The 23,528-nt window shown below is 45.6% G+C and overlaps 1 protein-coding gene across 1 annotated transcript in view; it reads left to right on the top strand.

Moving 5' to 3' along the window:
* The first annotated feature begins 3,264 nt into the window (after window positions 1-3,264).
* MRC2 (mannose receptor C-type 2) overlaps window positions 3,265-23,528 on the top strand; it is a 77,257-nt gene continuing 56,993 nt past the window's right edge. The window contains exons 1-4 of the mRNA XM_081883799.1: window positions 3,265-3,647; window positions 16,919-17,326; window positions 21,603-21,776; window positions 22,451-22,615. Coding sequence (XP_081739925.1) covers window positions 3,545-3,647; window positions 16,919-17,326; window positions 21,603-21,776; window positions 22,451-22,615 — 850 coding nt within the window. The 5' untranslated portion in view covers window positions 3,265-3,544. The remainder of the gene's footprint in view (window positions 3,648-16,918; window positions 17,327-21,602; window positions 21,777-22,450; window positions 22,616-23,528) is intronic.

Genomic DNA, 23,528 nt, shown 5'->3' with positions numbered 1-23,528 from the left:
ACTGAGCTGTGTGCTCTTCAGGGAGTGGTGCTAATGTTAGGAATTCATCAGTCTGATTCCCCCCGCTGAACAAAATGAAGTCATCACTTGGTAAACTTCAGATTTTGTAAGTAAACTGTGTACAGTTCTCTGAATCAATTCCAAGTTCCTAATGCACATTACAGTGGACTGGGAATCAATCTGTCCTGGATTGCTGCGTTGTGTTGTGACGTGGAATCGCAGCCTGTAAGTCGCCCCAGGATTGTCCCATTTACAGCGGCTTTCTTCTTTACTTCGCTGAAGGCTTGAGCAGCTATTGGGCTTTCTTCTTAACTTGCAAAAGCTAGTTCTGTTGTGTACAGTGGTACCTCGGATTACAGACGCTTCAGGTTACAGGCGCTTCAGGTTAGAGACTCCGCTAACCCAGAAATAATACCTCAGGTTGAGAACTTTGCTTCAGGATGAAAACAGAAATTGTGTGGCGGCGGCAGCGGGAGGCCCCATTAGCTGAAGTGATACCTCAGGTTAAGGACAGTTTCAGGTTAAGAACGGACCTCCGGAAGTTCTTAACCTGAGGTACCACTGTATTTAGATGACCTCCAGGATGGCAGCCTACGGCTTGCACGTGTGGTTTTGCCGTAGCAATTTTATGTTTTTGGTTTCCTAAAAATCTACCTGCTTTCTTCATAAACTGAACTCCCTCAAAGCGGTTCGTAGAAACTCAGATTGTGAAGATACCAGTCAGGAACAAAGAAGATGCCACATTCTGCATCGGCCCTCAAAGTGACTGGCTAGCATCTAGGCCTCGATTTCCATGTCAAGAAGCCCTCCACTGTAGTTTAAATCTTGTACAGAGCTGGCCCATTACATTTTGCCGCCTGAGGCGAAGAACAGCGCCCCTTCCCATTCCGTGCACAGAAGCTGGTAGCTCAATCTCACTTCAGTACAGGAGTCATGACAGAGCCTTCCACTGCACCTGAGGGCGGCAAGTTTAGTTTAGGAGGTGCAGGTCAGATGGTTCATATGATGGTATGCAGAGCTCTGTCCCTCACCATCTTGCCACTGCTCTCTGCAACCTGCCACCTGGTGCCCAAGAAGATTGCCTCATTCTGTCTAATGGTAGGGCCGGTCCTGGAAGAGAATACACATGTAGCCTAATATGGTGAGATTTCTCTTTATGTGTGTGTGTGTGTTGTTGTTGTTTTTTTCTGGGTGATAGACCTCAATCAGAAAGGGGAATGACAAACAGTGGTACCTCGGGTTACAGATGCTTCAGGTTACAGACTCCGGTAACCCAGAAATAGTAACTCGGGTTAAGAACTTTACCTCAGGATGAGAACAGAAATTGCGCAGCAGCGGCAGCGGGAGGCCCCAGTAGCTAAAGTGGTACCTCAGGTTAAGAACAGTTTCAGGTTAAGAACGGACCTCCAGAACGAATTAAGTTCTTAACCCGAGGTACCACTGTATTTCCTAGTCTATGTCTAGTCATGTGTATCTAGAGACATACGGTATTTTTAAAAAAATCCAGGCCTTTTGTTCAGTCTTCACTGAACATTATTATGACCATGGGTGAGTTCAGGTGTCCTGTGGTGCCCTGTAATAGCTGTTAAACTCATACATATAATAACTCAGTTTTGAAGTTTATCATGTTGGGCTGGGGTATCGTTTAGGGGATTTTGTTGGTTTTGTTGTTGTTGCCGTTATTGGTATTAATTTTCTGCATATTTATTTATTTAGATCTATGGCGATTTATGAGGAAATGTTCAATTTTCCTGTGTATTTTTTGAGGTGTTTTATATATTGATTATGGCTACTTTTGTTATTATGCCAATCTTTTCAAGTTGCAATCCTCCTTGAGCAGGGTTTAAACTGTGGAATGGCGGCATACAAATAAATTGACGGTGGTGTTGCAGGGTTATTTTTGTTGTTTTTTTAGCCGCTTTAAGTTCTCTTTTCTGAAAGGTAACGAATAAATATATATATAATAAAAGCAGTCAAGCTTAACCTCAGCTCCAGAAAGGCATAACCATAATTGCAAAGTAATACTACTGTATTTTACAGCAGTCTAAAAGTGTATAGGCATTTCAATTGCATAGTGTCGTCTCTAGCCCAGAATAGAAAATTTGTTGTTGTTGTTTAGTCGTGTCTGACTCTTCATGACCCCATGGACCACACAGGCTTCCTCAACGTTGGCCCTCCAGATGTTTTTGAGACTACAATCCCCATCACCTCTGACCACTGGTCCTGCTAGCTAGGGATCATGGGAGTTGTAGGCCAAAAACATCTGGAGGGCCAAGTTTGAGGAAACCTGGACCTGAGCATGCCAGGCACTCCTGTCTTCCACTGCATCCCGCAGTTTGGTCAATCATGTTAGCTTCGAAAACACTGTCCAACCATCTCGTCCTCTGTCCTCCCTTTCTCCTTGTGCCCTCAAGGAATGGAAAATTAGCTTGCTTTAATAGGCTGAGAGACAAATTGGAGGACAGTGCCTTCAACGTGTCAGATTTCCACATATCGGGGCTGCGACTTGGAGAGGAGAGTTGGTCTTGATAATATTTTGGATGCATTGCAGTCTGGTGATTTTATAATAGGTCCGCCTATTTTATGCTTTTTCCGTGTGTGGGGGGGGGTAGAAGTTTCCAATGTGGCAAATTTGGAAGCAGATTATCGCACTGGGGTTGGGGGCGACACCAAAAGATGGAGCGTTGCAGCTCTTGAGTTGCATATGAAATATAACAAATTGGTGGTGACCAATCATCCCAAAATGCAGGGTTGCAAAATACTGGAGCGGGAGGGGGAAGCCTTATTATTTGCAAGACATCTAGTCCATTAACTTTGGGTCTGAGTGGAGGTAGACCTGATATCGCCGTGCAATCCCAGGCAACCTATGCCATCTCCGCTTTTGCAAAAGCTGCTCTCCTTGCGTTCCCCGTGCATAACAAGACAAAACATGCACCCGCGCGCAGCATCGCGCCCATTTAAAAATGCCCGAGTGCAGCTGGGAGGAAAAAGGAGGTGTCTTTTAAAAGTGCGGCCGCGGTGGGGAGAAATGCTCTTGATTTTTAAGGTGGGCAGAGGGAGAGAGCTTGCTTCCCGCCCCCTTGCAAGAAGGATTTGGGGAAGAACAGGAACCAGAGCCTCTCTCTCTCTCCTTTCCTCCCCTCCGTCCCCCTCCGCCTCACTTGCAACGTGTTGCAATTCCTCTTAGCGCACATCCAGCTTGCCAAACCGCGGAAAAAAGTTTGAGAAGTCTTGGAGAAAGCTTCTCTCCCCACCGTCCCCCCCCCCCATTTCCCTTCCGCCCACAACTGGCTGGGCAGCCTGTGGGGCTCGTGACGCAGCGTCTGAATTCTTAGAAGGCAGGGGAGGGGCGCTTTTTTCTTTTTTTGAAAGGGGGGGGGCGCATTCCTTGTCTCTCTCCCATCTCCCTGTCTCTTTACCCTCCCATCACCTTCCCAACAGGAGGAGGGGAAGGGAAGGACCCTGAGTCAGCACGGAGAGAGAGAGTGCGCAAAGACGCAAAAGAAGGAGAAGAAGAGAGGGAGATCAGTCCCAGCCCCCAGCTATGAAACTTCCCAGCCCCCCCTCTTCGCCACGGCCTCGCTTGCTGAGCTGCGCCCTGGGCATCCTTCTGACCATTGAGCTCGGACTCTGCGCTCTTCTCCCAGGTAGGGCTGAGTTGGCCAGATCTGTTTGTTTTTCCTCCACTTCCAAACTTGCAGCGTCTTTTAAGAAGGGCGGGAGGTTGGGTGGTGGTGGTGAAAGGAGGTACTCTTGTATATCTGCCTCTTAAAAAAAGAAGAAGGGGGGAATCGGCTCCTCACAAAGTTAGCATGCACTTTTCTCCCCACCCCGATTTCCCTCCCCCCCATTTTGGGCAGTTGTTGGGGCATTTGGGGGGGGTGTACGCGAGCTTGCGTTTTGCAAAGAGGGGAGGAGAAACCTGAATGGAACCAGATGTGGTTTGGAATTGCGAAGGGAGGAGGAGATGGAAGTGGCTGTTTTTGAAAGAAACTTGGGGGGGGGGCGCTTCTCTTCTTCTCTTCTACCTCCCCATCAGCAAAAAAAAAAAAAAAAAAAGAGAGGATTTTCTCTAGTTGCAAGATCTGATCCCTGCTGCATTTGAAATAAATGCTCTTGTCTCTGCGCCCCTAAGGTTTGGGAATTTTATTCTCTCACCCACCAGTTCTGCCTTGCAACCCTGCAGGCTTTTTGCATGTGTCCAGCCATAATAAAAACCCTAACACACCACCGGATTTTTCCGGAGGAATCAGTGTTTCCAAAAGCATTTTCCAAGCTGGTCTCCCAATTGTCCGTCCGAGGAGGATAGCGATTTGGCCAGCAACAACAGTGATAGAGACGGGGAAACTAATGAGAGGCATTTGTTGGTCCCCAGAGCTTTGTCAAAGGTTCAGTGTATTTGCTCCACATGCACACTGGCCTTGCAAGTTGGCCAGATTTGCAAAACTTGCTCCAGTGTCTGGACCCGGTCAGTTGCGCCAGACAGTGACATTTAAAGAAATAAATAAAACCCCTGCTTTTTTGCTCCAGTTTCCATGCAGTCTGCAACCAAAGGATTAACAAAAACAAACAAACGTTGCAGCGTGATAAATTTCTAAAAGAGCCTCATTGTGGCTTACGAAGCGAAAAAAATGCAATTTAAAGTAAATCAGGAAGCCGCTGGGAAATGGGGGGAGCAGGAAGCTGTTGGGAAAAGGGTCAGGAATGAAGCAGTGTGTGGTCGGTGGGTTGTCTCAGTTTTGGGTGGGAAGTTAGAGCAAAAGATGCAGTGATGGAGTGAGAGCAGCTTTTGTTGTTCTTTAGTCGTTTAGTCGCGTCTGACTCTTCGTGACCCGCTGGACCAGAGCACGCCAGGCACTCCTGTCTTCCGCTGCCTCCCGCAGTTTGGTCAGCCTCATGCTGGTAGCTTCGAGAACCCTATCCAACCATCTCGTCCTCTTTCGTCCCCTTCTCCTTGTGCCCTCCATCTTTCCCAACATCAGGGTCTTTTCCAGGGAGTCTTCTCTTCTCATGAGGTGGCCAAAGTATTGGAGCCTCAGCTTCAGGATCTGTCCTTCCAGTGAGCACTCAGGGCTGATTTCCTTCAGAATGGATAGGATTGATCTTCTTGCAGTCCACGGGACTCTCAAGAGTCTCCTCCAGCACCATAATTCAAAAGCATAAATTCTCCGGCGATCAGCCTTCTTTATGGTCCAGCTCTCACTTCCATACATCACTACTGCTCCTCCAGTTGGATCACGTTTGGTCAAAACTCTCCACTATGATCTGTTCATCTTGGGTGCCCTGCTCGGCATAGTTGATAGCTTCTCTGGGTTATTCAAGCCCCTTCGCCACGGCAAGGCAGTGATCCATGAAGGGGTGAGCAGCTTATATATGGCTTATTGCATAGGCTGATTGGGGTAGGAGATCGCCCACAACCACATGCTCTTCTCTGTCTCCTCCCACCCAGCAGCCTGCGCACCTCTCCAGCCAGCCAGGTACCTACTCAACACTGGCAGAAACTTGTATTCCTGCCTTACCCCCTGGAAAATGGGGAGCAGGAGGAATGGACCACCCCACTCACACAGTACGCTGCTCCAACCAAATGCAGACCTCTGCTGCCTGCAGCTCCTTTTACACGTAAAAACCAGCCGGGGTAGATGGGAATTCTAGTAGAAAACATCTGGAGGGGCAGCAGCTTGGAGGAGGCTGGTAAAACAAAGAATGCAAAGAGATTCAAGAATGTGCAGTGGTACCTCAGGTTACATACGCTTCAGGTTACAGACTCCGCTAACCCAGAAATAGTACCTCGGGTTAAGAACTTTGCTTCAGGATGAGAGCAGAAATCGTTCTCCGGCGGTGTGGCAGCAGCAGGAGCCCCATTAACTAAAGTGGTGCTTCAGGTTAAGAACAGTTTCAGGTTAAGAACGGACCTCCGGAACGAATTAAGTACTTAAAAATAAATAAATAAATAAATTTTAACATATTAATTATCATACATACCACAAAACTTCACATCTTATACAATCTTTTTGGACTTCCATCAGCACCTCTGATGATCCACCATTCTTATCATTTCTTCTGCATTTATTAAATTCATATTGCCTTTAATTATCATAACTAACAATCCCCCTCTTTATCCCTTTTTGCAATAATTCAAATATTTCACCTCACAAAACTTCTTGCAAACCTACAAATGTAATCTGGTCATCACAATTAACAGTACTTTTCAGATAGTCCGTAAATTTACACCAGTCTTCTGTGAATCTCTGGTCCCGCAGGTTTCGAATGGACCTCCGGAACGAATTAAGTACTTTACCTGTAGTTTGTTCCCTAATACATTGGACTTGGATGTGGGAGACCTGTAGTCATAACTCACACCACAAAACAGTGGCCATGAACAGTGTTCCTCTCTGTAAAATGGGAATAATAATAATGTCCTAGTTCTCTGGTATTGTGAGGACTTCTGTATTAAATGCTTAGAATGCTGTTGCTGCTTAGCAAGTAAAACAAGCTAAAATGAAATTAAGAGTAAAGAGATGCACAGAATATGAAATGATGTGTTTTAAAAACACTTGGTGCAGTTTGACTGAGGCTGCTTATATACCATACATTTAAAGCACACTTAAAACACATGACTTTCCCCAAAGCAGCCTGGGAACTGCAGTTCTTTAAGGGTGCTGGGAATTGCAGTTCTGTGACAGGTAGATGAGAGTTCCTGCAATTATTTTGGGGAAGTAATATGCTTTTAATGTATGGTGGGAACACAGCACTGTGTAAAAGGAAGACAGGTTCTAATGTCTCTCGCTCTTGAGCTTTAAGATATATTAATGGACTCCTTTTTGAGCACTGGCATATTTCTAGTGTGTGTTTTTAAAAGCCACATAACTATGTTGTACTGTGGGTGGCCTGTTGCTTTCGAAGTGCCGCTCTTAAAATGAGAAGTGAACTGTTGGCGTAACTCAGTCGTCCATCAGACAACTGGCATCTAACTTTTTCTCTAACTTAATTTGCTCAAAGATAGTTTCTCTTCGATTACTGAGTCACTTCTGCCTACATGTTGGATGGAGTGGAAGGGTTTAGAAGCAAAGCTGTGAGATCTCTTAAAAAAACCAACATGACAATTCTGAGTCCTTTTTATTATTCTTTGAACCAAGAGAAGTAATGTGTGGGATGGGAGTCAAGAGCCTCTGCTAACCTTTAGGTTAGATTACTGCAATGTGTTATACATGGGGCTGCCTCTGAATACTGTTCTGAAACTTCAGCGGGTGCAGAATTCAGCATCCAGGTTGCTCACCGGGGCAAGGCAGTTTGCGCATATCATAGAATCATAGAGTTGGAAGAGACCACAAGGGCCATCGAGTCCAACCCCCTGCCAAGCAGGAAACACCATCAGAGCACTCCTGACATATGGTTGTCAAGCCTCTGCTTAAAGACCTCCAAAGAAGGAGACTCCACCACACTCCTTGGCAGCAAATTCCACTGTCGAACAGCTCTTACTGTCAGGAAGTTCTTCCTAATGTTTAGGTGGAATCTTCTTTCTTGTAGTTTGGATCCATTGCTCCGTGTCCGCTTCTCTGGAGCAGCAGAAAACAACCTTTCTCCCTCCTCTATGTGACATCCTTTTATATATTTGAACATGGCTATCATATCACCACTTAACCTCCTCTTCTCCAGGCTAAACATGCCCAGCTCCCTTAGCCGTTCCTCATAAGGCATCGTTTCCAGGCCTTTGACCATTTTGGTTGCCGTCCTCTGGACACGTTCCAGTTTGTCAGTGTCCTTCTTGCGAGGCACCACTGTAAAGCTATTTGCACATAACAAATAGGAACCTACACAACACAAAACACTGTTGATGTAAATAGGTTTTATTTTGTTTTTTTATACTTTGGAAATGTACATCTAGTTTTTTTCCCCTTTAAATTTTTTGGCGTCCCCCAAGAGAGTGGGGCCCTAAGCTATAGCTTGTTTAGCTTACATGTAAAACCGGCACTGGTTCCAACCCAAACTTATGAATCCCTGTCAGTGCTGCTGCTGTCGCTTGGGGGCATTCCTGGCTCACCATTAACATGTCTATAGGATGCTGTAGCTCAGGGGTCGGCAACGTGCGGCCCATGGGCCGGATGCGGCCCACGAAGACCGTTTTACCGGCCCACAAGCCGCCACCGAACTGCCCGCTCAGTGAGTCCCCTGTGTGCTGCACTAAACCAGCATTTTGATCAGTATATTAACCATGTCGTGCTAAGGTGGTGGGAAAGAACTGTATGCCAGGATACCACCCGGAATTTCATCACGTGAAATTGCAATGCAAAATTCCCGCAGTTTCCTGGGATTCAGCTGGATTTCCCGGAAGTGGCTTTTGCGTTTTGTGAAAGAACACGAAAATTGTCAGAAGGAAACTGAAATAAAGTGCTTTGTTAATGCAGTCTTCTCTCCTAAATGTGAAGCAAAAACACAAAAAGCAAGCAACAGCCATCACCGCTGTTTAAAATAGGGAAACCGGAACGATATTCCAGTCCGATAGTAGCAAATATTATTTTTCCAGAATTTGGAAGTTATCGCAGGACTGCAGGCAACAGAACAGAAGACTTTCTGGTTAGTCACTTCTCTGGTTCTGTATGTGTCATGTGAGCTCAGAAGAAGGCAGGCCAGTAAGGAACAGACCTGAATACAGTGGTACCTTGGGTTACATACGCTTCAGGTTACATACGCTTCAGGTTACAGACTCCGCTAACCCAGAAATAGTGCTTCCGGTTAAGAACTTTGCTTCAGGATGAGAATAGAAATCATGCTCCGGCGGCACGGCGGCAGTGGGAGGCTCCATTAGCTAAAGTGGTGCTTCAGATTAAGAACAGTTTCAGGTTAAGAATGGACCTCCGGAATCAGTGTATCAGTGATGTGGAAAGGCTTTTTGTGAAACATCTTGTAGTTGGCCAAACCAGCTATCAGTATCAACATGCAGTGGAACCTGGTCTGTATACCACACTTGGGTGTGGTAGGTCAGTTCCAACTCATACATTTAAAGCAGGGGTCAGCAGACTTTTTCAGCTGTGGGCCAGTCCACTGTCCCTCAGACCTGGTGGGGGGCCGGACTATATTTTTTGGGGGGGAAGTGAACAAATTCCTGTGCCCCAGAAATAACCCAGAGATGCATTTTAAATAAAAGGACACATTCTACTCATGTAAAAAACATGCTGATTCCCAGACCGTCTGCAGGCTGGATTTAGAAGGCGGTTGGGTTGGATCCAGCCCCCAGGCCTTAGTTTGCCTACTCATGATTTAAAGCAGTTATGCCACGCCAAGCGTCATGGCTTCACGCAAAGAATTCTGGGAAAGGGAAGTTAGTTATGGGTGCTGAAAGTTGTTGAGAGAAATGACATTCCCAGTGATTCATCGGGGGAAGGCATGGGGTGTAAATGTATGGGGTGGACTTCAGCTTTTCCTCCATAGAAATTCCAGGATTCTCGACCCTTTATTGCTCCGCACTGCCCCGTTGTAGCTTCTCTCCATTTATGTCCCTGTTGAATTTGCTCCAGTTTATCCTCTATTTCTCCCAGGTTTCCCTTAGTACAACCGCAGACCTGTTAAAAACTAGATTCGTGCACACTGACGGGCTTCCAGTTTGATTCAGAATTTAACTTTGGTTTGGGGGGGGCGCGGGTGATGCTGTGGGTTAAACCACAGAGCCTAGGACTTGCTGATCAGAAGGTCGGTGGTTCGAATCCCCGCGACGGGGTGAGCTCCCGTTGCTTGGTCCCTGCTCCTGTCAACCTAGCAGTTCAAAAGCACATCAAAGTGCAAGTAGATAAATAGGTACTGCTCCGGTGGGAAGGTAAACAGTGTTCCCATCCACTGCTCTGGTTCGCCAGAAGTGGCTTAGTCATGCTGGCCACATGACCCAGAAGCTGTACGCTAGCTCCCTAGGCTAATAAAGCGAGATGAGCGCCACAACCCCAGAGTCAGCCACGACTGGACCTAATGATCAGGGGTCCCTTTACCTTTACCTTTTAGTTTGGTAGGGGCAAAGGTGTCTCACACTTGCATCCGTGTTTATGTGACCTGAGTCTTCTGCCTGCAACTGCTGCATGGATTTGCCTTAGGAGGGTGGATGGAAGGTCCTTATGGAGGCACTTTAACTCGACTGACCTTCTGGAGCAACCTGAGGTATGCTTTGCATAGGAAACCTTTTCTCTGTGGAAATCCAGATTGGCCACCAACAGTGGCCGGGTGTGTGGGCAGCATTTTAAAGCACCATTTAAGACCTCTGAGTGTTGTTTTTAAAAAGGGTGTTGTTATTATTATTTGTGTAAAAGCTCTGAAACAGCTTGCAGCAGAGGCTCTGGAGCAATGATTTACCCCCCCCCCCTTTTTAGGCTGTTTTTGCAATATAAACACAAACAAACACATAACCCTCAGAGGTGCTTTATATACTATGAAGCTTTTATTGATCTAAAGGCAGCATTGCCCTTTTGGGATTTCAGGGAAAAGTGGTCTAATTAACTCTAAAAAAAATACTCCCTTTTCTCTTTAAAACTTTCTATATTAATACGTGCCGGAAAGTGCAGTGTACCAAAGATCCATCTTTTACAGATCCCGTGCCATTTTTAAGCTGTTGTCCTATTTCACCTATATACAAATGATATTGTTGAGTTTCTGTCATCACTAACTTATCACGTCTCCAAGTTGGCCACAAAAAAAGATTTCTGTTTTATTGGATGTAGATGATCCTACAAGTCTAGTCCAGAAAAAAATGGGTGTGAGGGTATTTTCTGAATATTGCTAAAAAGAAGGTGTTTTCTAAATGATACACACACCTTCCCCAAATGGTATTTAGATGAGCAGCTTATTGAACAAGTAACAATTGGATATAGAGTTTTCTACTTCCTCCAGGTCTCGCCACCCAAAAATTAAAAAATGCTATATTTTCTAACCTCGAAAGCAACTTCCTGGCTTGGGGTTAGGTCCACAGGCTCTCTTCCTCCTAGGAAAGGAGCATCGCCTGAGAGGAGTCCTTTGCTACAGATGGAAGGCGTCATTTTGCATTGATTCCCTTCACAGAACTACAATTCCCAGAGTTCCCTGGTGCGTGGATGCAGCCATAATGTGGAAAGTTGGTCGGAATCAGTGCCCATTTACCAAATACAGTGGACGCTTGGGTTGCGAATGTGACCCATGCGGGATGCATGTTCGCAACCCGCGCCTGTTCCGGTACTTCTGGTTTTTGGTGGTCCGCAGCCTGAAAAAACGCAACCTGAAGCGGTTGTAACCCAAGGTATGACTGTAGGCAGATTAGGCACCAGCCTGTGGGCCCCATGCCTTTTAGGGGGTGTTATGTACTGAAGTTCTCACCCTGGGCCAGCAGGGGGATACTGTAGATAGTTATGCAAATGAAGGACCAAAAGTGACGTTCAGTGATTGGATAGTTTGTATGCAAATGAAGGATCGAAAGTGACGTTCAGTGATTGGATAGTCTGAGAAAGTTGCTACAGTTACGTTGTTGTGGAGCTCTATATAAGCAGGCTGACTGAGCTCCTCAGTTCAGTTCTGTTCCAGCTTACAAATAAAGAGCAGCTTTGGAAGAATCGCTGTGTCGTCTGATATGTTCACCCACAACTTAACAGGGGGCGCTGGGACAACGGATCAAAATCATAATTGATTTTGAAATACTGATCTTGAAAGAAAGTGTCAATCAAGCTTTCTTCTCTCCTAAAATTTGTGAGGGGATCCCCTGAGATTTTGACTGCCTAGGGGCCTCCGCAGGGTTTAATCCGGCACCGGTTGGGATTCTGCTAGCCGTTTACGACAGAAGAGGTTGTGCCAGGAGTCAGCAGTCTGGAAGCATCCTTTGCAGTGCTGAAATTCACCTTTCAGGGTGTGTGTTTTTTTAAAAAAGAAAAGGCTAAGAACATGTTTAGACAGCATATTATGGCTCAGCGTCATACAGCCACATCCGAAGGGCAGGAAATGTAATGGAGGAAAATATATTTCTATCTCCATTTTTTTTGGCACTTCCACTCCCTGTGTGAGACTTGCTAGATCACACAGGCAGGGCTAGGAGGTCCCATATTAAGAGAGTATTTTGTGCCTTTGCTCTTCCCTCCTCAGGTAACTTGCCTTTGTGTCTCCCCTTCCTGTAAAAGGTTCTGAAACCTCCAGCGGCTGTAATTTTCTAAGTTCTCCTGCAAGTGGTAATTTTCTACTTTTAGCCCTTTGTCTGTTTTTAGAGTCGGCCGATCTCTCCCTTTCGGTCATAGGCACAAATTCTTTTTCTGGTCTGGACAGTTGAGTATGACCTTATGGTTTCTAAACTCATCTATCCAGGAGCATGGCGAAGCCATAACAGAACCTGTTATGTCTTGTCTTTTGTTTTTGGGGCTGCTGACACCATTGCTTCCTTTTGTACCTGCACAGAAAGGGATATTGAGAGTGAATGATAAAAAAAATAAATCCATATGGCATACCCTCCAATATTTCTCCAATGAAAATGTCAGCATCGCCCTTTGAGCCAGTGCCACCAACTGGACTCATGCACTTCAGCCCCGACTGGGCCAGGCGAGCTGGGTAGCACTTCCAGAGACCACCTTCTGGACAGGAACAGGTCAAAGTGCTGTGGACTCACAGCTTAGAGTTGTGAGCACCGGATTCACTTCCACAAGTAAACAGTCGTCGCACAGCAGAGTCTAGCGGAGTATATAAACGACTTGGAGAGCAGCTCTGTAGAATAACTTCTTTTATTCTATCTACAACTATTATACAACTATGTTGTTGTTGTTTAGTCGTTTAGTCGTGTCCGACTCTTCGTGACCCCATGGACCAGAGAACGCCAGGCACCTCTGTCCTCCACTGCCTCCCGCAGTTTGGTCAAACTCATGCTGGTAACCTCGAAAACACTATCCAACCATCTCGTCCTCTGTCGCCCCCTTCTCCTTGTGCCCTCCATCTTTCCCAACATCAGGGTCTTCTCCAGGGAGTCTTCTCTTCACATGAAGTGGCCAAAGTACTGGAGCCTCAGCTTCACAATCTGTCTTTCCAGTGAGCACTCAGGGTTGATTTCCTTCAGTATGGAGAGGTTTGATCTTCTTGCAGTCCATGGGACTCTCAAGAGTCTCCTCCAGCACCATAATTCAAAAGCATCAATTCTTCGGCGATCAGCATTCTTTATAGTCCAGCTCTCACTTCCATACATCACTACTGGGAAAACCATAGCTTTAACTATACGAACCTTTGTTGGGAAGGTGATGTCTCTACTTCTCAAGATGCTGATTATACAACTATATACAGAGCTAAATGAGGTCTAAGCATAAAGAAATGCTGAACCGCACTGAGTGTCTGCAGCTGCTCCTAGCAGCAACCTTATCTATACACACGATCTCTCAGTCTCTCTCTCTCCAACACACTGTCTCTCTCTCTCCAACACACTGACTGACTGACTGACTGACTGACTGACTGACGTGGTGCTGGAGTAGAATAAGTAGAGAGCAGAACACGCCTCCTTCTCTCTGGAGAATCAGCAGAGAATATCAGCAGATTCCTGGATATGGAAGGGGTGAAATCTCCTCAGAAAATAGGAATGCCCTGTTCAACAACAACAACAATAACAGTACCCCTTCCATCTGACTGGGTTACCCCAGTCACTCTGGGCAGCTTCCAGCCTATATAAAAACATAATAAAACATTGAACATAAAAAAAAGCTTCCCTATAAGGTTGTCTAGTTACTTATCTCCTTGGCTCGGTGGGTCACATAACTCCACACCCTCCAGGGTAGATAAAAATCAGTGATTTTAAACACACACACACAGATTTTTAAAATTTAAATCGGATTTTTAAAAATTTAAATCAGATTTTTTTATTTAAATCGGATTTTTAAAATAAAATGCTTTTGGATGAAAAATCTTTCTAAATATAGTTTTCTATTTAAGTTACATTATAGTCCAAAGGCTATTCATCAGGAAATAAGGATTTGTTTTAAGCTTTTCATGTGTGCTAAAACTCAGTCTAAGGTTGTGTTGTTGTTTTTTAAAAAAATCGTTTAACCACATCAGTTTACAAACATGGATACATATGCTATAATGTTATTGTTTTAGTTAAATAAATTGTTTAAATTGTTATTAAGGAAATGATTATTATTCTCCTTCCAATAAAGTACAGCAGAAAAGTTGTCCAAATATAAACAATAATTTCATAATTACCTGCCTTTTTCTTTCTAATAGTATAACTAAATGAGTAATTTTGATAGAACTGTAAAAACAACTCTGAAAATTTATTATTCCAAAGATGAAACCTTCTTCTGGTTGTAAATATTAATATTATACCAGCAAGAATGAGTCTTTCTGTAAAAAATATGATTTAAATCAAGTCTTACTGACTAGTGATTTAAATCAAGTCTTAAAAAGGTAAAGGTAAAGGACCCTTGACAGTTAAGTCCAGTTGCAGACGACTCTGGGGTTGCGGCGCTCATCTCGTTTTACAGGCCGAGGGAGCCAGCGTTTGTCCACAGACCGTTTTTCCGGGTTATGTGGCCAGCATGACTAAGCCGCTTCTGGCGAAACCAGAGCAGCACACGTAAATGCCGTTTACCTTCCCACCGGAGCGGTACCTATTTATCTACTTGCACTGGCGTGCTTTCGAACTGTTAGGTTGGCAGGAGCAGGGACAGAGCAACGGGAGCTCACCCCATCGCGGGGATTCGAGCCACCGACCTTCTGATCGGCAAGCCTTTGAGGCTCAGTGGTTTAGACCACAGCGATTAGTAATTTAAATTGTGATTTAAATAGATTTGATTTAAATCAATTCCACCCTGATACCCTCCAACATTTCTCTGAGGAAAATAGGGATGTCCTAAGGAAAAGCGGGACATTCCGGGTTTAAATCATAAACTGCTTCTGTAAATTTGGGGCTGTCCCTGGGAAATAGGGACTCTTGGAGGGTTTCAGATGGTTGTATTGTGTTAGTATGGCTTCCATCAGCAGGACATGGAAGCAATCGATTTCTGGCGATTCCCTTGCGGAGGGTTCCCCAACCCTTTGGAGCAGAATTATGGAGGGGGGTGGGCTACAGGAGGAAAACCAGTTCCCCTCACATTCTGCTGACGGAAGTGTTATGGTCATCTGAACAGCACATTGTATACAATCTAGAAGCAACATCTCATCAGCTGAAAACCCTGACCTTAAGCCAGAAACAAGGCAAAAGCCCGACTCCAGCTATGGCCTGGGTCTTGAGAGGAACTTTGCTAAAGAGATTGGCTTGGTGCGAGAAGGTAATTGCAGGTTTTAATAACCGTTTGGGGTTTTAAGCAAAGCAGCAAGTAAAATGCGGTTCTGCAAGAATGCATGTTTTCATATTCAGAGGCGGTTGTATACAGTACTATTCTGGTTGGCTGCCCCTGCCATCTGGGAAACTATCTCATACTTGATTCCTGCAGAGATGTTTGCTACCATTATGGGGCTATTGAAAACAGATCCCACCAGATCTGGGCACTATTCCACATTATGCCTGCTCTAACTCAGGTTTTCATTTCATTTCATGCATTTGTTTATTAAATGTGTATACCAACCTTTCTCCAACGATCACGGGGGAACATAAAATTACAAAATAAGAACACAAAATATAGTACAGTGGTACCTCTGGATGCGAATGGGATCCGTTCCGGAGCACCATTCGCATCCTGAGTAGAACGTAACACTTGACTGGTGCCTAAAGGTACGTTATGCGATAACATACCTTTGGGGAGAGCATGCTGCAAACGGGGAGCCACTGCAAAAAAGGCCCCTTCTCATGTTGTCACCCTCTAGACCTCTCATGGAGGGGTCACACAGAGAAGGGCCTCAGATGATTATCATTACAGGGTCTGGGTCGGTTCATATAGGGGAGAGGCGGCCCTTGAGATATTGCAGTCCTGAGTCTTTTAAAGCTTTGTAGGCCAAAACCAGCACTTTGATTTGGGCTCAGAAACTTAATTGTCGGCCAGTGCAGTCAGGCCAAAATCAGTTTCATAGGTTCAAACTGTCCTCTGAATTAGCGGGTTGACCTGTGTTGTTGTGAGGATGGTCCTGTCTGTGACAGGGAGTTGCTAACTACATGGAGGGTTTTTTTATACAGTGGTACCTCAGGTTAGGAAGGGACGTGGGTGGCGCTGTGGGTTAAACCACAGAGACTAGGACTTGCTGATCAGAAGGTCGGCAGTTCGAATCCCTTGCTCCTGCCAACCTAGCAGTTCGAAAGCACAAAGTGCAAGTAGATAAATAGTTACCGCTCCAGCGGGAAGGTAAACGGCGTTTCCGTGCGCTGCTCTGGTTCGCCAGAAGCGGCTTAGTCATGCTGGCCACATGACCCAGAAGCTGTCTGCGGACAAACGCCGGCTCCCTCGGCCAATAAAGCGGGATGAGCGCCGCAACCCCAGAGTCGGTCACAACTGGACCTAATGGTCAGGGGTCCCTTTACCTCAGGTTAAGAACTTAATTCGTTCTCAAGGTCTGTTCTTAACCTGAAACTGCTCTTAACCTGGAGCACCACTTTACCTAATGGGGCCTCCCGCTGCCGCTGCGTTGCTGCATGATTTCTGTTCTCATCTTGAAGCAAAGTTCTTAACCTGAGGTAATATTTCTGGGTTAGTGGAGTCTGTAACCTGAAGCGTATGTAACCTGAAGTGTATGTAACCCAAGGTACCACTGTATATAAAAAGTATACAGTGGACACTCGGGTTGCGAATGTGACCCGTGCGGGGTGCACGTTTACAACCTGCACATGCGCGGGTTGTGATTCGGCACTTCTGTGCATGCGCAAAGCGTGATTTAGCACTTCTGCACATGCGCAACCGCCGAAACCCGGAAGTAACCCATTCCGGTACTTCTGGGTTTCGGCGGGTCCGTAATTAAAAAAAACGCAAGCTGAAGCGTCTGTAACCCGAGGTATGACTGTATTTTGTTTTAATTTTCACAGACTCTGGGATATTCCTCATCTATAGCAGTGGTCTGCAAGGCTGCTTGGAGACTAAGGACTCTTTAGTGAAAATTTCCAAGAGTTGCAACACCAGCCTCCCAGCTCAGAAGTGGAAATGGGTTTCCCGGAACCGGCTTTTCAACGTTGGGACCATGCAGTGCTTGGGGGTCTCCTGGAAGTCTGCAAACTCCAGCGCAACTGCCCAGGCACTAGGCACCTATGAGTGCGACCGGGAATCTGTCAACATGCGGTGGAACTGCCGGAGCCTGGGTGACCAGCTTTCCCAATATTTGAGCTCCAGGTTGGGGAACTGGTCACTGACGCCATCGGAGAGGGGTGATCAGGCACGAGGAGGCCAGTGGAAGATCTATGGCCACGATGAAGATTTGTGCTCCAGGCCGTATTTGGGTAAAGCCTCTAGTAGAGCTTTGAAACTTCTTCTTTCTCATTTTTTGCTGTTGCTGGTAGCACAGTGGTACCTTGGTAGTCGAACGGTTTGACTCCAAAACAAATCAGCTCCCGAATCCTGCAAACCCAGAAGTGAGTGTTCTGGTTTGCGAACGTTTTTCGGAAGCCAAACGTCCAACACGGCTTCCAATTGAGTGCAGGAAGCTCCTGCAGCCAATTGGAGGCTGCGCCTTGGTTTTTGAATGTTTTCTGAAGTCGAACGGACTCCCGGAACAGATTTAGTTCGAGAACCAAGGAACCACTGCATGTCTTTCATGGGTTTGCTGTGCGAATTCAGAAGGCCGGTCTCTCAGCTGCCCCAATGCTGGGTCTAGCACAGCAAAAGTGGTTCCTTCTACGTTCTGCACTGAGTTGTAGGAGTTTTCAGAGCTTAGGATTGCTCTGCAAATCATAGTTGAGTGGAGCATCAGAAACTGTAAAATTTCCAACTGTTTGTAAAAGCCAAGGCAAACAGGAAAATGGTGCTGTGTTTCTGAAAGATGGGTCCTTGATTCTTTGCCTCTCTTCAGCGATGCTCACTGCGTTCCCACCATATTTTAACTGTCTCTCTTGAGTTTCATTTTGCCAAAGTCTGGGCCGTCGCCAAAGCCACCGACCACCATTCAGTCTAAATAACGCTTAAGTTCAAACATCAGCCTCAGTTTGCATTGGAAACAGCTGCATAGTGAAATTGTGGTTTAAATTGCTTTAGTTTGAATCCAGGTTAAGTTGGTTGCCTTCTGGCTGTTTCCACACTGGGCCCTTGCTGTGAAATAGCTGTGCTTTTACTGACTTTCAACGAGGAATCTGCATCCCCTTAACAAAGCATCCCCCACTTTATCTTTTCGTAAACCCCTTTGGGGCTTTTTTTTTGCCCCCCACAATCATTTTACGAAATAAAATAAACACATTTTACGAAATAAAATAAACATGTTTGCAGTTCAGATTTTTATTTTTATTCGTAGCTCAAAAATTCTGAGTTTTATAGCTCAATAGAACAGTTGTACATTTTCTCCAGGTTTAGATCACAATTTTGGCTGTTTTGGGACTACAACTCCCATCACCCCTAGCTAACAGGACCAATGGTCAGGGATGATGGGGATTGTAGTCACAGAAAACAGTTGGCGGGCCAAGTTTGGCCATGCCTGGGTTAGATCATACAGTATGGCCTTTGAAGATTGCTCAGCTGTTTTGTCGATTGCATTCTAACCATTTCCTTCTCTAGGATCTAGCTCTCCTCCTAGGAATCAGCTGTGTCACAGTAACCCTTCCATTTACCTAAATAATACTACCTTTAAATCTGGTTTCCCCCACCGCCAAAAAAAAGAGACTGCAGTTGAAGGCAACTGTGATTGGTAGCGAGGCAGGGGGAGAGAGTTTGTAATCCTTTATCCTCACACAGTAGGGACGCGGGTGGCGCTGTGGGTTAAGCCACAGAGCCTAGGATTTGCTGATCAGAAGGTCGGCGGTTCAAATCCCCGCAACAGGGTGAGCTCCCGCTGCTCGGTCCCTGCTCCTGTCAACCTAGCAGTTCGAAAGCACGCCAGTGCAAGTAGATAAATAGGTACCACTCCACCGGGAAGGTAAACAGCGTTTCCATGCACTGCTCTGGTTTGCCAGAAGCGGCTTAGTCATGCTGGCCACATGACCCAGAAGCTATACGCCAGCTCCCTCGGCCAATAAAGCGAGATGAGCGCTGCAATCCCAGAGTCGGTCATGGCTGGACCTAATGGTCAGGAGTCCCTTTACCTTTTTTATCCTCACACAGTGGTCGCAGAGCAGATTCTCTCTCTCTTAACTTACATGGCTGGGGAAAGAGAGATTGCCCTTTGGCTACAGGGTATTAGAGTGGCTATTCCGCTTCCAGCTTAAAGTAGAACAGCGATTCCGTGCTGTTAAATTGTCCCCGTCTGGGATCACCCTTTAATTTCCAGTGAGGAAAGTTAGCCATGACTAACAAAGGTTCCACTAAAATGAGTGCAGGATTAAAGTTCAACTAATTTAGCCTGGATGGAACCCTCTATCACAAAACCTATGTGTGTTCTAAATTGCAGCATAAAACTGCTCTGTGATGTGGAACTGAACGGTGCTGCGAAAGGTTGCATTTTTGTCCCTCAAGGCTGCAAAGATAGGTAGAGGTACATAGGCAGGTACCTGATAGAATCTAAGGAGCCAGATGGAGGACCAACTTTCCAGAGGACCAGGAGGAGTCCGGTGTTCCAGTGCTCTTTAACCTTTCTTCAAAATAAGTGCCCGACAAAAATGCCATTTTTGTTTAATTTGAGTAATTTATATACTTCACGGAACTGAGCTGTTCTTTGGCAGAAAATTTGGGCTACCTTGATGCGGACTTTTTTGGGAGGAAAAAAATACCTGAATACATATACATGTATTGCAAGGTGACTAAATGAACAAAAAAACTCCGAACTTTGACCAGAGAGCAGTTTCCGAATATGAATGGAGTCGTAGCCCAAAATTCATAAGTCAAGTCAGTGTGTCTTTCTGAAAGGACAAATGAGCTCACAGAGGGCAAATCTTCACCACCTCTGCGTTGTTGATATATTAGGAGAGGAAGGGAGGAATCGCATTTCAAAGAAGTTCTTGTTTTGCTTTGCCTCTTCCCAGTCCGCTTTTGATGTGCTAACTTTTCAGACAATGCCAAACCCCAAAACCTTGCGAACCGATTCTGGATTGAATAGTCGGGAAGACCTTTTTTAAGTGTCTCCTATTTTTGCCGCAGTAAATAGACTAAACCTTTTGCTTTGGGAATTGAGGCCAACGCATGTACGTTTCCAAAGCCTGTGAGAGATCAGTTTCCCTGCTGAATATTTAGGGGCTCAGATGCAAATGGTCTTATTTGATGTCTTTGCCTTCTGCTAGTTTGATGACCTTGAAACTTTTTCAGCCAGCTGTGCTTCAGTCAGCATCCTGTCATTAACAAACAAGCCCTGTGTTCTGAACAACTCGCTTGATGCAGGATTTCTATGTTTGTTTTGGTAGCGCAGTTCGCGCATACTCTCGGTGCATGTGGAAAAAATTTCATCATGTGCTCAGTGGAGCAGCCCGCCAGCCCAGATATGTGCTGGATTCATTTGAAGTCAGGCAGGGTATGCTGTGAGGGCACAGCTAGCCGGAGGAGTTGTGGAATGGCGTGTTGAATGTTAACTTAGGGCTGCAATAACATGCAGGCGAAACTCGGAAAATTAGAATATTGTGTTAAAGTTCATTGATTTCAGTAATTCAACTTAAAAGGTGAAACTAATATATGAGATAGACTCATGACATGCAAAGCAAGATATGTCAAGCCTTTATTTGTTATAATTGTGATGTACAGCTGATGAAAACCCCAAATTGACAATCTCAGAAAATTTGAATTTTAAACGAAATCAGCAAAACAAGGACTGCAAATAGAGCAATATTGGGCCTCTTGAGAAGTAGAAGCATGCATATGTACTCAGTACTTGGTTTGGGCCCCTTTTGCATCAATTACTGCCTCAATGCGGCGTGGCATGGATGCGATCAGCCTGTGGCACTGCTGAGGTGTTATGGAAGACCAGGAAGCTTCAATAGCAGCCTTCAGCTCTTCTGCCTTGCTCGGTCTCATGTCTCTCATCTGTCTCTTGGCAATGCCCCATTGATTCTAAAAGGGGTTCAGGTCAGGCGAGTTTGCTTGCCAATCAAGCACAGTAATCCCATGGGCATTGAACCAGGTTTTGGTACTTTGGGCAGTGTGGGCAGGTGCCAAAGTCCTGCTGGTAAATGAAGTCTGCATCCCCATAAAGCTCGTCTGCGGAAGGAAGCATGAAGTGCTCCAAAATCTCCTGGTAGACGGCTGCGTTGACCCTGGACGTAATGAAGCTCAGTGGACCAACACCAGCTGATGACATGGCTCCCCAAATCAACCCAGACTATGTAAACTTCACACTGGACTTCAAGCATCTGGCATTGTGTGCCTCCCCAGTCTTCCTCCAGACTCTGGGTCCTTGGTTTCCAAATGAGATGCAAAAGCTGCTCTTATCAGAAAAGAGATTTGCCAAGAGACAGATGAGAGACATGAGACCCAGCAATGCAGAAGAGCTTCTCCATGATATTCTAATTTTCCGAGTTTCACCTGTAGGTTGCCAAGGCCTTTGGGGTTAAATGATAAGCAGTCTCTCTCTCTCCATATCAAAGGAGGACTCTCCATATGAGCTCTTTCTCTCTGTGTGTTTCATCTCTCTCTCTTCTGTTCCTCCAGAAATTTACACCATTCAAGGCAACTCTCACGGGAAGCCCTGTACCATTCCCTTCAAGTACGACAACCAGTGGTTCTATGACTGCACCAGCATGGGGCGTGGAGATGGTCACCTCTGGTGTGCCACCACACAGGATTACGGCAAAGATGAAAGATGGGGGTTCTGCCCTATTAAGAGTAAGCTGCTTCTGTGGGGTGGGAAATCACGGGCAGTGATGGGCATGTAGCAGCCAAACCACAGGAGTGAACAGATGGTTGTGCCAACTGTTCAACTGAAAAACAGTCCTCCTTTCTTAAGGCACCATGGGAGGTTTCCTTTTGCCTTCTAAGCCTCCAGGGGTTTGGTTTCCAAAACTACCCTTCTGTAAGTGTCCCATTTACACAAACACACACACACACACACACACACACACCCTGAGCGGTTGCACTGTTTTCAGTCTTCCCCCTCAAGAGTTGGAGTATTGATGAATATTCCATGTTGGTGTCTAGGGACAAGGGACTAAAACAAGTAGCGTTCGCCGTAAATAGATAAGATAGGCATGCAAGTGCTGCAGAAGCTGTAGTACTGTATAGAACAGGCGTCCTCAACCTTGGCCCTCCAGATGTTTTGGGCCTACAACTCCCATGATCCCTAGCTAGCAGGACCAGGAGGGCACCCCGTGTGTGTGTGTGTGTGTGTGTGTCTCCTTTCCACCTCCCATTCCGTTGTGGTCAGCAAAAGGGACAACTCTCCTTTGATACTACCTGCAGATGGCTGCCCACAGTGTGTCTGTTGATCGGTATGGATAATGGTCATGTTAATTTGCAGTAGTAAATGCCCTTCTTTCTTTCTTTTTTGCCTGTCCTCTTAGGCAATGACTGTGATACATTTTGGGACAGGGACCAGCTCACCAACAGCTGCTACCAGTTCAACTTCCAGTCCACCCTGTCTTGGCAGGAGGCTGGGAAGAGCTGTGAGCAGCAAGGGGCCAGCCTACTGAGCATCACCGAGGTCCACGAACAGACCTACATCAATGGTGAGCAATGGGCACAGGGAACTGAAGGAGTCCCTGCTGCCAAAAGTTTGCAGGGTGCCCTGACTGCCTTTCTCCTTGTGTACATGCACACCAGCAAAAGGCCATTCCAGTAATGTTTGTTCTCCTGGTCTACTTCAGTGAGTGGGAACTCGGTTTGGGAAGGGGCTATACTGAGGACTGGGAAAGTGGGCCAGTCACTGTATAACATATGTGGAAATGTGTTTCTGAACAGCGACAGGAGATTTGGAGTTGCAGTTCTGTGGTCACTTGAGATTCTGCAGCGGATTTCATTTCATTTTTAATTTGTATACCGCCTTTCCGTCTTACAATACTCAAGGCGGTTTACAAGCTGAAGAAACAAAAAAATGTACATCTTATAACAATCTAATGCAATACAAAAATATGATAATAAAACATAACTTTAAAATAGGCAACCTACATCAAAAAAGTAACATTCAACAATCATTAGAATAGTATATCAACATATAAAAGTTAAACAGAAATCCACTCAACAGTTACAATAATATCGAAACTATAATCAATAAAACGGCAAGCCTCAATACATAAAACTATACAATACACATTGAGAAGCAGAGAGTGGGGCAAGGCAGGTGGAAGGAGGCCTTGCCTGATGGAGTCTTTCCCCTCACAGTCTCTCTAAAATAACAACAACAACAATTTTTATTTATACCCCACCCTCCCCGGCTAGAGCTGGGCTCAGGGCGGCTAACACCAATAAAATCACATTAAAAACGTAATAGGGGGGAAAGAAAAGAAAAATTAAAATACAGGTTAAAATGCAATTTAAAATGCAGCCTCATTTTAAAAGTAGCCGATAAATCAAGACTATAAGGGGAGGGAAACATAAGGGTCAGGCTGAGTCCAAATCAAAGGCCAGGCGGAACAGCTCTTC

The sequence above is a fragment of the Podarcis melisellensis genome, assembly GCF_964234715.1.
Source record: "Podarcis melisellensis genome assembly, chromosome: 13".
In the NCBI taxonomy this organism is placed as follows: domain Eukaryota; kingdom Metazoa; phylum Chordata; class Lepidosauria; order Squamata; family Lacertidae; genus Podarcis; species Podarcis melisellensis.
This window is presented reverse-complemented; position numbering and strand designations above follow the sequence as displayed.